We start from the raw sequence: 13,707 nt of genomic DNA on the forward strand, positions 1-13,707 counted from the left end.
CTACTACAGCACTAGCTCTACTGCAGCTGTATAAAACATTGCTTTTTCTTTTAAGAATGATCATTCTCAATGTTCAAAACTTGATATGCTGACTTGCATTACCTTTCAGAAATTTGTGTCATGGATTCATGATGTCTTTGCTTGCCTTGTTTAAAACTTCTTTTAATTCCTAGGTGACCTTCTGGCACTTTCTGTTGTTCAAATCAGGAGTGAAGGGGGAGAGAGTGAGACCTGCAGTGTAATAAATATAGTGAATGATATGAGGAAGGGAAGGAAGGACAAGACCAGTGGAAGGGTGGGGAGAGGCAGGAAGAAATGATGGAGAGAATTTGTGGACTAAGATCCAAGAAGTGAGACTTCTCACTCTCCTATTGCATGAGCTTCCCTTCCCTTTTCGTGTTCTCCATATCTTGACAGGATCATTTATCCTTCTTAGGTCAAAATCTGGGCTTAGAGAACAATGTCCCTTATACAAAAAGAGAGGACAGAGTGAACAAGGCAGAGAGGATCTGCAAGTCTCCCCCTTCCTCTCCTTTTGAAATTCTCCCTTTCAAAATGTTAAGTATGGAGCATAGCTCAGATTTTAACATTCAATTCTATATTCATAGCTATTTCTCATTCAAGTGAGGACAGCTTGTTGATAAGAACTTACTCATAAGAAGAAAGGGCTCTTCCTCCCTTTGTGTCCTCCAGCTGCAGGCAGCTATGCAACGATAGGTTCTCCCACATATTAGGTCACTTTTTTTAAAGTCAGGACTGTACCCTGAATTATACATTTTCTTGCCTCCCCTGATGTCCTTCTGAGAGGCTTCAAAGGTCACTTGGTCTTGGACTCCAAGACAGAGCTGGTATCTGCATGGGGAAGACTTCACAGAAATAGGGAGACATTTGAAGGAGCCAGGCAGGAGCCATGGAAGATGTGGCCGAGGAGCTACAGGTGCACCTCTGTCGTACAGCTGAATAGGCTGGATTCAGTAATATCTGGGTTCAGAACAATGAAAAGATTTTGGGGAAGAATACTGAAAAAGTGGACTTAATAGCGTGGTTGTATTAAATACAGAGAGGTTAAGAAGTTTCGTCTGTGTCCCTGTTTACTCAATTCTTTCGAAGAAGAAAGAGGAGAGTGGACACACAGGTGCAGGGCAGTGAAGAAAGGAAAATATGGGCACTGTAAGCTGTAGCCAGCTTAATCATTGCCAAGGGGTCAGAGAAGAAAAGTAACATTAACAGAACAAAAGGGCTAAGAAGAATCACATGTATTAACACAATCCTGTTCCTCTGTAACATTAAACTATCAAAGTTTAAGTACAGGCTTTGGTCTGCTTTATTACACTGCAGCTTATCTGAGTTTCTAGGACAAAAGGTGAGAAAGGTTTTAAATGATTTTTAAAGAAATGAAACATTTTGAAAGTAAAATATTAAACTTAGCTTTCACCTTAACTGTATTCTGTGGTCCTGGATGGTTTGTTTTGTGTTTTTCCCCGACACTTTTCCTTCCCCAGTCCAGGTCTTTTTCTGACACATCTGTATTTGTCAGCTTTTCAAATATTTTTAAAGAAGGTAATAACTGTCCTTTGTTGGGGGGTGGGGGTGGGGGAGATGGGATAGAGGGGGGAGAAAGAAAGCAAAAATGGGTAACTGAGAGGGGCTAGAGCTAATCTCTCCATCCTGTTGTTGGAGTTTTACCCAGCCTCCCTGGAGTCAAAGCAAGACATATTAGAAGGTGAGGGAGAAAAGAAGAGCAATATTCATTTTCTGTTGCTGATTCTTAACTCTCCCATTGTTCTTTGGCAGAGTCTCTCTTTTTTTTTTTTCCCCTTTGTCACAGAGGCCGTCACCTTTTATTCCCCTGCATTAAAGTTTGTGCTGAGACTTAGCATAGAAAACATAAGTACCGAAGGGATGTTTAGATACTGGTTTTAAATTTTATAATATATTCCAGATTTACTGAACATGCCCTCAACCAGATCTGGAGACACTGTTGGGTATGCCACCATACTGCCCTCTGTTCTCCGTAGCATAAAGATACTATGTACTTTCACTTACGCAGTCTACAAAACTAAGTTATGAATGGGTGTACTTTCTCCTTCCAGATACCTGTACCCTTTTATTCACATACATCGTGGTATATAGAGATGTACATACAGCTTTGCCAAGGTACTCCAGATGACTCTGTCAGTCTCTAAAAGATGCATCTACCACAATGACTGTACTTGCCGTGTGGGGTCCTAAGTAGTGGAAAATAAGGTGAAAAATGGCATGTTGACAGCATTTATTTTTGACCTATTAGATCATTTAGTCTGACCTCCTGTGCCTCTGAGGTCTGAAAATATCTAGGTGTTGTTGATGTACACCTTCCAATGTTGATGGAGATAGATATCTCAGTGAGGCATCTAGCTTTTATTTGAGCAAATAAAGAGAAGGGGGAATCTTCCAGCTTATGTCTCTGGTTTAACTAACTTGAGTGACTAACTGAACCACAGTGACTGTCACAGCCTCAGGGAAATGCTGAGAGAATATATGGCAGAATCCTTACACTATAAATTTAAGGTATTATGTAACCTTTTGGCATACATTTGAGCTTTAAAAATGCTTCAGATTTAAGAGATGTCAATTTAGCTACTCTTAGAAAAGAGGCAGGATACCGCTGGACAAGTTTCATTTTTGTTAATGAAGTTTGACAACTTTGTATCTGGTCAGTACACTGCAGTGACTTGCAGGACTATAGCTGATTTAGCTAGGTTTTTCACACTCAAAAAAGGCCTTGAACATACTTTCATTGGCATTTTTTCTCTACTTTAAAAATCAACTCAAACCTGCCATTTCTGAGTTAGGCTTGCTGTATACATTAATGCTCAACTGTCAAGTGCTTTCTTCAAAGCATGCATCCTGACCGAATACTACTTTTCAACGTTATTGAAGTCTGTATTCCCCATATCTTGTGGTTATCTTTGAAGGTTTTGTCCTGTTTAATCTATAATTAGAAACAGAAGAAGGCATCAAGCTACAGGATTTGAATTTTGAACTTGCATCACATACAAAGGGTTTGTTCCAGCACCAAGGGATCAGCTTTTATATGTAAATAGATAGGTGTGAGATGTGGAGCCAGCAATGAATTTTCCCAGAACTGCAGAGGAGAAGGCATTTTCATGTTCTGTTAAAGTTTATGGCAGTCTCTCACACTCATTAACTTAAGATGTAGGCCCCGATATCAGTGTGACAGCACTGCAGCTGCTCCGTTACAAAAGGAGACACAGCTGATCGACAGAGGTAGATAGCTCATGTAGGAGTGGAAAGGAATCAGGCTCATGCTTTTAGCAAAGTGAGGAGTCCTTATAACTCTTTGCTTCCCACTGGAAATCAGAGTATAGAGGTCTGCAGAACTCACCAGGCGAGCACTAAGGGATAGAAGGGATATTATCTGTATTTAACACCTTCTCCTTTCAAGGCGTTTGAGATGCCCTTGTGACAGGAGGTACTTCTTATTATGTCACTTCTCTGACACTGCTCTCTTCCTCAAACAAAAAAAAAAACAACAAAAAAAAAAGGTCCAGCTGTGAATGCAAAGATAAGAGTTTGCTTACTGACAAGGGATATTCTTCTTGCTCCCTGTTGATCTCTTTGAGGGTCTTTAAACAAAAAGCAAACCCCTAACCTAACCTTTGTTCTCTGTTCTACACAACCTGGAGGATTTTTAAATAAACTCAGTTTTCTACTGAAACAAAAAACAGACAAGTGTGCTCTGCAGGAAGGAAAAGGGTATTATTTGGGTTGGAGTTGTGCAGAATGGGAGCTTTTTTGGTGATGGGCTGTCTTTGTACAGACCTCAGCATACAGTGACTCACTGAATTTAAGTGCTAGAAATTGAAGCAGAGTACAGCTGTGAAGCTAAGTTTGTTCTAATGAGAAAATGCTCAGAACTTAGTTTAATTAAATATTTTTGAATTGCATGTCACAATTCTTATGTGACTGACACTGCTCAGACCACTTCAGTGATTATGTACCTACATACAAAAGGCAGAATTTATAGAAATGTTAGCATTTGTGTGTGCAGCAGCTGAGGACGTATGAGAATATGCATTCAGAGTTTGGAGTGAATACTTCTGAAAATGAACCTGGTGGTTTCTGAAATTCTGACTCTGGTGGGAGTGCTGATCCTCTCTCTCCATCCTGTCAGAGATCCTGTCTCCTTCCTGACACCACTTTTCCCTGTTCAGTACTTTGTGTATGAAGATGTTCAAACCTAGTAATTCAAAGTGACAACCATTGTGCTTGCTTAACACATGTGAATACAATGTGAGAACAGCAGGTGGTGTTTGATTACTGATACTTTTTGAATATAAGAATAATTCAGTCTTCTTGCACTGATTATTCAATTAAAAGAAAACTGTTGTCTTCCAGCCTGCTTGTCACATTCAGCTGCAGCCAGCAATAATTAGCTTTCTGGTTGTGTGTTCTTTTTTTTTTTCCCCCGTTGGTACTGTTATTCTGGATTTGATTTAAAGACATTATAAAATAGCTTACTGTCTAGATACCCACACTTGCATGTCTGTCTAGTTTCTGAATGCTGACAGCACCAGGCATATCGCTTATATTCTGTTCTGTGTTCGAGGAGCCTCTGAGAGGAGACAATTTCATACTGTGAATATGTTAATTTAAAGCCTGCCATCAGGGGGAATGTGTTTCTCGATCACATTTTGCAATGATTGAGGTTTTGCAGGTCTGGGTTTTTCTATCTTTTTCAAGTTTGGAAAATGATAACGGATTGTTTTTTTTCTTTTCCTCCTCTCTCTGTCTCTCTCGTATCCCCTGAGTAGCCTGCCTGTCAGCAGCATATTATGTCTGGCTTAGTGTTATTGTTTCCACGCTAAGAGGGGTTTTCTCAGTAGTTCCACTGAGAGTGCTTTTCTTCGGAAATTTTTAACGTATTTTTCACTCAGGCATGCTCTCTCTTAGATTTGGAGAAGAGGCTGTTTGGCAAGCACTTAGACAATGCTTATCAGCTGCTAAAATCAATTAAGGTAAATGTTCAGGTGTCAGCATCAGCAGATGCCCATTGATTGCATAAATTGCAAAGTTTGCCCAGTTCTTTCTCAAAAGCAGTATTTTAGCAGTATTTAGTATATGCCATTTCAGTTTTTTGTTAGCTTTTGGAATTTTTAACTACCATTTACTGAAAGCATTGTCTCAGTGTTTCAGCTATAATACAATCCAAACTGGAAAGCAAGAGATGGCTCAATAGGTGGACCACAGAGGTTGGGTGGAATCCCCACATGCTCCCTTGATGAACAAGCTCTTATTAACTTTCCAGGGGAGCTACTTTTTTTTTTCTTTTTTTCAACTTTTGCCTTCAGTCTTACTGCTTTGCGTTAGCTTGTTTTCATTGTTCTGGGGACAGTGAGTCAAGGCTTAGAAGACTAAAGGAGTCAAATGCAGAGGTATGCTTGGTAACCTGCTATTGAGATATTTGAGGGAACTTCAGTTCTTTTCACACTGATAGCAATTTAGGTCTTTCTTACATTAGCCTGTATTTGGGGAAGGAGCTGACTTAACTCCAAACAGCTTCAAACTTCTAAATTATGAGAGAGGGTATCTTGAAAGAAGGGTCAGTAGCTAGTAGATCAAAAACAGATAAGTGTCCCCTAAGTGAGAGTGTGGCCAGAATTACTCAGTCAGTAAAGGCTTTCTAAATTGTCATCAGGCATCTACTTCCTACCCCAAATCAGCTTCACTAATTTTTAGTCTGTAATACTATTTTAAAATAAGTTAAACAGAATGTATTTGACTAGGAAATTTCCCTGTGATCTTCACTCAGGCAATGACTAGCAGCACGTGTCAGAATTGCTCCATTTGACAGTGAGTTGTGCCAAGTAATAATGGGTGTTTATTTCATAACATAAAATTTGCCTGTCGTCTCTAATTGCGCTGGCATTGTTTATCTTTTTGAACCACTACATTTTTAAACATGAAAGGAGAAGCCTTCCATAGAAGGAATTGCTAGCCCTGTTGCATGATGAAGGCTCCCAGAAAATACAATTGAGGCAGCATATGGTCTTACATGTAGGGCACTCACTGGTTTTCATAGTTTTAAATACTCATAAATTGAGGCAGAAAAAGCGTCTCCTCTAGAACATGGGAGTTGGAGAATTTGTGTTCTCCAGTTCATCCTGGCGTTTCTTACATAAGCCTGAGTATATTACTTATTCTAAGCAGAGCTGGCAATGCTGCTTATGATTAAGGCCATCTGATGTTAGATTCATTTTTCAGTTGCTTGTAACTTAGCCAGACCTTAGCTGTTCAGGCTGAAATTCTTCATTCTAGGTCTGGAATAAGATAAAAAGAAAATATGCTGTTTTGTCAATGATAAAAAGCAATCATTTTTAGCACCCTTTGTGCTTTGGAACAGCACATCAGGCATGGGAACTTCCTCTGTCTCTTGAAAGCGCCTGGCTTCCCTCCTGGGGACTCTGTAGTTTGAAGAAAGGACAGGAAGACATTTGACCCAAGTACAGAGATGCATGAAGCTGGACAGGCAGCAAAGAAACAGAGGTTGTAGGTGATGCAGAGTCACAGTTACCTGCTGGAGCTTAACTTTGACCCTTATCCAAGGATATGTGTCGGGGCACGGCAGGTCCGGTGGCTCCCTGTGCCGGGGGCTGGTGCTAGCCAGGCCGGCCGCCAGGGCTTGTGCCCCCACCCCAAGGGAGCAGGACCCTGGGGCAGCCCCAGCCCCAGGGACTTTGGGCACTGCCACGGGGCCAGGCTGGGGCCAGGGGGCCCGTGGCCAGGCAGGGGCAGGGTTGGAGCCAGCACAGGTGCGGCATCACTGAGATGGGGCCAGGGCTGGGCATGGACAGGCAGGGCTGGGGGGCCTGCAGGGCCTGGACATGGTCATGCCCTATTTGCCCCCATCTCTGTCAGGGTTGGTCTGCTTTTTGAGGGTGGCCCAGGATGTGTTATGAAGAAGAGACTATTAATAAGCAGGCTCCAACTTTACTCTCTTTAAGCCTATAAGGAGTCTCAATATTAAGGTAATTGAACATTGCAGTGGAGCAGTGAGATTCCACCTCTGAATCTTCTTTAGGGATTTTTTTTTTTTTTTAAAGCCTAACAAGTCATTTCAGTCAAGCTCTTGGAAAGGCCATTGCATATTTCTTAGCTTATGGGTGACCTTCTAGCACACTATACACTGTATACTTGGAAATTAAAACAGGTTACAGGTGCTTGGGAAAAACTGGGAATCAGAGATCTAAAACTGAGATGGAAAATTATCAAATGACTTTGTTCTTAATCTTTGCTCCTTGTTTTCCCATTCATGGATTATAGATAATAGTACAGCTGCTTTATGCATAACAGCTTTTGAGAAGAAAAATAATGCTTGGAATGATCTCTGGAGGACTACAGAAATTGAGTGCCATAACAAAGCCCAGTGAGGGAGGCAGTGAATCTCCAGATGAGTGTCAGTTTGAACTGTACTGTAAGTGAGATAATAATTTTCTTGGTTTGCTTTTGTAATAGTATGTTAAATATCATCTCTCTCTAAGCGAGGGCACTAAAGACCAGCTGAAATTCTTCCTCACTTCTTTCTTATTGCTTGTGACAGTGAGCCAAAACTCAGCATATTCTGCTCAGAATTATTAAGATTACCAAAATCTGGTGCCCAAGATCTCAGCTCTCAAAATGTGTCCTATACCACCTGGACTTAAAAGATCTTTCCCACTTTGGATACTTTGGCTGAAAGGGTGGATGAACTCCAGCACTTTGGTTCAGCTTTTGACTATCAGGCTCCTGGGAGAAGGGTGGGATAGTGACAGGGAGCAGCCAGGATTCGAGGACACTAGTTGGCTGAAACTGAGCTCAGCTGTGAGTGTGCACAGGGAGAAAATGTAGGGATTTTCTGGATTCTTGGTTTTTCTCAAGCATGCTTACCATTTGTCTCCTAGCTTTCCTCTTAGCTTGACTGGTCCCTTTGGAAGGCTGCATCTCCTTCTGACAGCCTGACAACTGAGGCTGGGAAGGGTGTGAGCTTAAGAGCTTTATGTAAACATGAGAATAGTGATAGGAGGTATTTCCAGTAGCGCTCTGAACCTTCTGCTTGTTTACTTGTTCTGAGAAAGGAAAAGATTGTCAGAGAGATTTGTTTTTTGTTTTTTTTCTATTTTAGCTTTCAAGGTATTTTGCAAGACTCAAATATTCTTGCAGATTTTCTGAAAAAGATGTGATTGATGTGTCAAAGATAATTAAAATTTGCTCAGCTGGATTGACTGGTGTACTCAAAAAACTTTTTGTGTTGTGATCCAGCTGGGGACTTAAATACACAACTGAATTATCATTAACGATTGTTGGTTAAGTCTTCTAGTGATATTAACTGCACATATTTCAGCCCACCATACTTTGAGCCCGGAAGAGAAATATTTTATTGGTCATTCATAATAAAGAAAGAGTATTTTGAGAAGTCGGCACAATTGTGTGTTCTATAATATTCAAATTTTTTTTGTTTATTTTACATCCACTTGAGAGGCATAAAGAAGTGAACTTGTCACTTTTTCAATTACAGTGTGATGTGAGGAAATGTGATGCTAGATACAACTGCATAAGTATTTTTATCAATCATGAGATGAGTGGATTTACTGATTTATCTGAAATCACAGTATACTGGTATTGCTAATTTACTTTAAATCTACTGAAGCAATACAATGCACAGCAGCTATGTTTGGCAAGTACTATTCTGGTCATGAATAATATATTATAACTTTAATGAAGATTATCTGTAAGGTTGCTTATTTTGAACACGGTTCTAGACTAGGAGATCGTAGTTTACTATGTTGCTGCTGAATAATCTGCTGTGATGGTACTCGCAAGTATAAGAAGAATAAATAATAAAAGAAAAACAAATTAATTCAGTACTGCATAGTGTAGCAGGAATTCAATGAAACTTTTAGAAGTACTAGGTATAGTAAAAGAATATCCTGTAACTGAGTTTTATATCCACCAGGGAAGACACATGAGTTGATACCATTTTATTTTTTAAAGTAGATTACAGAACTACACCTAGAAGATTAAAATCCATTAAACAGCTTTAAAAGGAAATCTGAGACAGAACAGCCTAGGAAGTTTCTCCATGAACAATGGGGATAATAGTGCATAACAGAGTATCATGATGGGGAAAAATACTTCTAATACACGTCAGCAGTTTTTCCTTTTCCAAACAAGTTTGCACAGTGTTTTGGCTTTGTTGATTTTAGTGAAGCTTATGGTTTGTTCCATCTGATGATAATGGTTCATGATGGTTCATATTGCCCACCTGCTCTTAGAGTTAAGGATATTGTAAGGATAATTAATGCCTGTAGAATGCTTTGTGTGTGTGTGTATGTGTATGCTGATAAAAATGTTAGATGATAATGTTCTTGTAAATGCAGTTTCTAGCTTTTTTAGTTCTCATTGTTCATAGTTGGAAGGAATGACAAAATATAAGGAAAATACAACAGTGCATATTTAATAAGCACCTCTGCCAGATACTTACTCATTTTGAGAGGTTTGAAAACAAAGCTCTAAAATACTTCTTTAAAAATTCAGAAAAGGAATTGTCATGAAGTTATGAATTAATTATACACTTGTCTGTTTATATTTTCATGGGCATTCTAAAAATTCAAAAACTTGTCAGGAGTAAGATGTCATTTGAGATTCATGAAAAGTAATAAGTTGTTTCAGAACAACAGCAACTGCAGCTTGTAAAAAGGAAAAAAATTGTAACATCACCTATAGTCCTATGTGAATGTCAAGTGATTAAATGCAAGAAATGACTAATAATTCTGTTTATATACTCTTGCATTTAAAAACATAAATAAACTAAATTCATTTTCTGTTTGATGCTTCAGAACTCAAGGATTACTGTATTCATAGTGTTTAATTTTTTTTTAAGTGATGGCTTTTACACAAAATGAAAATGAGCTTGTTTCTTGAGAAGGAAGGAGTAAGCTTGGTTATGAATAAGTTAGCTAATCATTTATTAAAAAAAAAAGTAACCATCTGACTTATGAAAACTGGACGTTCTACTGTACGTTCTACTCTCTCTTTAAAAGGAACTTAATCTACTCAGTAGTTCTGGCAGGTTATTTCTGCTGCTGAAGTTGATAAACTTGCACACTTGATTAGGGGTGATGCATCATATTTCTCTGCCTCACAAGAGCTCCTGATATCAACACATGTTGTTTCTGCCAAACACTGAGGCGAGAAGCTGGAGATGTTCAGCTTGTGTCATCTTTCACATGATTAGATCTGAATGACATTATTGTAATGTTGCTTTTAGCTGAATAATATCCTTCAGATTTATGCTTGCTTGGAGATTCTTACTCAAGTGCTTGATTTAATTTTCCCAATAACACAGAGGAGAATATATTATGTATTATAAATGGGACACAAGACACAAGTATTATGTATATGAAATTAATTAATGGTTAACTTTATGATTAATTTTAGGTTACAAGAAATAAGAGATGTAGAGAATATTTTTTGTGGGTTTTTTTATTTTGAAATACTACTTTGTGGTAATGGTAATCCAGAACTCACTGAATGCAATAAAAATTTCCAAAGTAGCATGTTTATTATTTTAGAGTCTAAATTGATGCAAGAATACTGTTCATAATAAGAATGAAGGGAAATTACATTTCAGCAGCATTTAACAGCTGAACTTGTGACTAGGGGAAGGATTTTATTAAGTAGTCATGTTTAATTGTGCTAGCTACAAATGAAAAGGCTTTTGGGGTGGTAGATAAATAAATATTTAAAAAACTGTAATTAATAGTAATCTAAAAAGTAATATTTGTATTATTTTAATGAATACAGTTACTAATAATTCTTAAATGATTTAAGTAATTTGACTAATACATATCTAATTTATTGAAATGTTTTAAATATTAAATATTTTAAATTCAATATTTTTTCCCATTTCTATGTCTGTCACTGTCACTGTAGATGTAACAACATGATTGTTTTATGTATAGCATGTGAACTGAACATAGTATCTTACTTTTATTATACTCCATTTACAGCAGAGATGCTTTGGATTTGTTGATTTCTGTGACTTTCACTATAATTGGCTTTTATCAATACTATAGATTGAATTACGGTCTTATTAAGAAAGAGGATATTTTGGTTTTATTCACTCAGATAATGTCAGTGCTGGAGTGGCCATGTGTTACGTAGTACTATGGCGCATTGTTTCAGTGGGCAAGTTTCCAGGAGTATTGTAAAAATTTAGGCTCTTGTTTAATTCTACATGACCATTTTCAAGTGTCAAGTGTGCCTCTGAGTATAAATTCAGAACAAACTAATAGAGGAGAAATTTTATTAACTCATAATATGAAAGTACCCATTTGTAAGAAAAGTTCATTTTGAAATCTTCTGTATTTTGATAAGATTGAGTCAGCTGTTGTTTTAGACTGGAGAAAACTTTTCAGCCTTCTCTCAGATTGGAGGAGATGCAACAAAAATCTCAACTGGTTAGACTGTGCCATTAAAGACTACAAGATTTGTCTGTATCAGTTCAGTAAAGTTTTTATTTTGCAACTTTCAGGTAGTGTTATATCCAACATCCAATAGCTCAAAGTCTCCTGATCTGCATAAAATGATAGTCCCCAAAAACAGCCAGGACAGTGACTTGAAAATTAAACTAGCAGTGAGAATGGATAAGCCACCACACATGAAGCACTGTGGGTAAGTATCCATTTTATGAATGTCTATATTTTATTATTTTGTCTAGCTGTGCCTACCTTTAACGACATGTAGCTAAAACCCAATGTTTGAAAAATATTATAAAAGTGTACAACAGTAATGGCTTATTGCGTTATATCCTTGTTTTATATGAAGTTTTCAAAAGTCAGGAATAACATTCATTTCAGATATTCAGTGATGTGTAAAGACAGATGATGAGCTAACCTGAGATGCATAAAGATCACCAGCATTTCCTATATTAAAAGTTTATAATTAGTTGGGCTGAAATTTCTGAGGAACCTATCTCAGGCCTCATTTTGTTTTTAGAAAACTTAGACACAACTGATCAGGATTTTAACAGCAAGGTAGAGGTAGAATGAGGTAGAAAAGCAAATAACTTGATTCTGTCTATAGGTCAGAGTTTGCGTAGCATGCAGTGAAACAGGCCATTAAAGAAAATAAATTGTTGAAGAGCTAGAAACCAACTTAGTGCTACTATCCTGAATATTGGAAAGGGCTGGGAGTTTTTTTTTTTATTTTTTTTATTTTATTTTATTTTATTTTATTTTATTTTATTTTAACATGTAGTCACATATTTAAGCACAGTGTCATAATGTAAACAAAAAGGGGGCAAAATAAAGTGATGTGAGCATCCTTACTTCTGGAATTTTGTCATGTTGGAGAGTTATATTTTACAACCTTAATAACATACTTTTAATGTAGTGCCAGTGTGATTATCCCTGTTAAGTTATAATTCTTCAGTTTATTTTTCAGAAATATGTCCTGCTTTTTATCTCTGTCCAATCTTTGAACTAACAAACTTGCGTTTTCGATATAGTACTGAGTTAACAAGCAAACATATAAGATTCAAATCCAGCTCACAGCCAAAGAAGGCAACCTGTTGTTGGATTTAGGTAGCAACTTTCAGGTGACAATCTGAAAACATATTCAAAGCTCAATTTAAATTTTACCACACAGGCAATTGCAGAGAAAGACTTTTTTGTAGACCAATGCTCTATCATGATAAATATACATATACATATATATATATAAAAGAACAGACTTATTTTTTGTCAGATACAGGGGCTATACTGTTAAATATTTCATATTCTTCAGGGTCAGCAGAACCCACAGACCCAAGCTGATTGTGAGTTTACAATTTTATTGAGTTGTCTGTTAGCATAGCCTAGTGGTTAGTAAGAGGTATCATTCTATTGCTTTCAATTTAGAAATAAAACAGGAATATTGAGTTTTTTCTTTTAAAATAATTTGTTTTTAAAAGATTAGCAATCTGTAACGGTCATATCTAAAAAAATAAATAAATAGCAAAGTAAAATGAAATTCTTAAACAGCCCAAACAGGACAATATTATAAAGTATTATTATTAGGTTTTGACTTCCAAAATAAAACACTGCAGCCTAGGTCTTGTCCAGAACTTTTTTCAAGATTTCAAAGGCAAAATTCATCCTTGTAAATTCTGTTCTTCTTTCTGCTGTGACATCCATGTATTAATATTTGACTTCTAGTTGTTGGAGTTTATCTTCTAGATTTTTATCTCATTGTATATAGAATTGTTGTGCTTTTGAACTCTCAAAATATTTCTTAAACTGATGTATTTGGAATACATATTCTACAAGCACTTGAGTATGTACATGCCCAGATTTTCTCCCCCTGTCTCATTTTTACAGCAATTACCTTTTTAATTTTGGTGATTTTTTCAAGCTTATACTCTCTAAAGTTAAGGCATGTATTGGATCTGTGTGAAATGAATTTTCCCTTGCACCTTTTTTCTTTGATTAATATTTTATAGGTGAATTTTCAGAATATAAAGATCACCATAAATTTGCTATCCTTTTCAAATGTTCTCTGTCTTGCACAATTGGAAGTGACTCAAATGTTCTTAGGAAAGCATTTATAATATAGCTAAACATAGATCCTGGTTCCTATATATGTATGACTGAAATCACGCATTTCTCCTCCTGCTGCTGCAGTTTT

At 37.2% G+C, this 13,707-nt stretch overlaps 1 protein-coding gene across 10 annotated transcripts in view; it reads left to right on the forward strand.

The window, feature by feature from the left end:
- Positions 1-13,707, forward strand: part of CADPS2 (calcium dependent secretion activator 2) — a 326,801-nt gene that overhangs the window by 164,781 nt on the left and 148,313 nt on the right. For all 10 annotated transcript variants that reach the window (XM_064506973.1, XM_064506953.1, XM_064506939.1 and 7 more), the window contains exon 8: positions 11,576-11,715. In XM_064506973.1, coding sequence (XP_064363043.1) covers positions 11,576-11,715 — 140 coding nt within the window. The remainder of the gene's footprint in view (positions 1-11,575; positions 11,716-13,707) is intronic.

This window comes from Dromaius novaehollandiae, chromosome 1, assembly GCF_036370855.1.
Source record: "Dromaius novaehollandiae isolate bDroNov1 chromosome 1, bDroNov1.hap1, whole genome shotgun sequence".
Taxonomy (NCBI): domain Eukaryota; kingdom Metazoa; phylum Chordata; class Aves; order Casuariiformes; family Dromaiidae; genus Dromaius; species Dromaius novaehollandiae.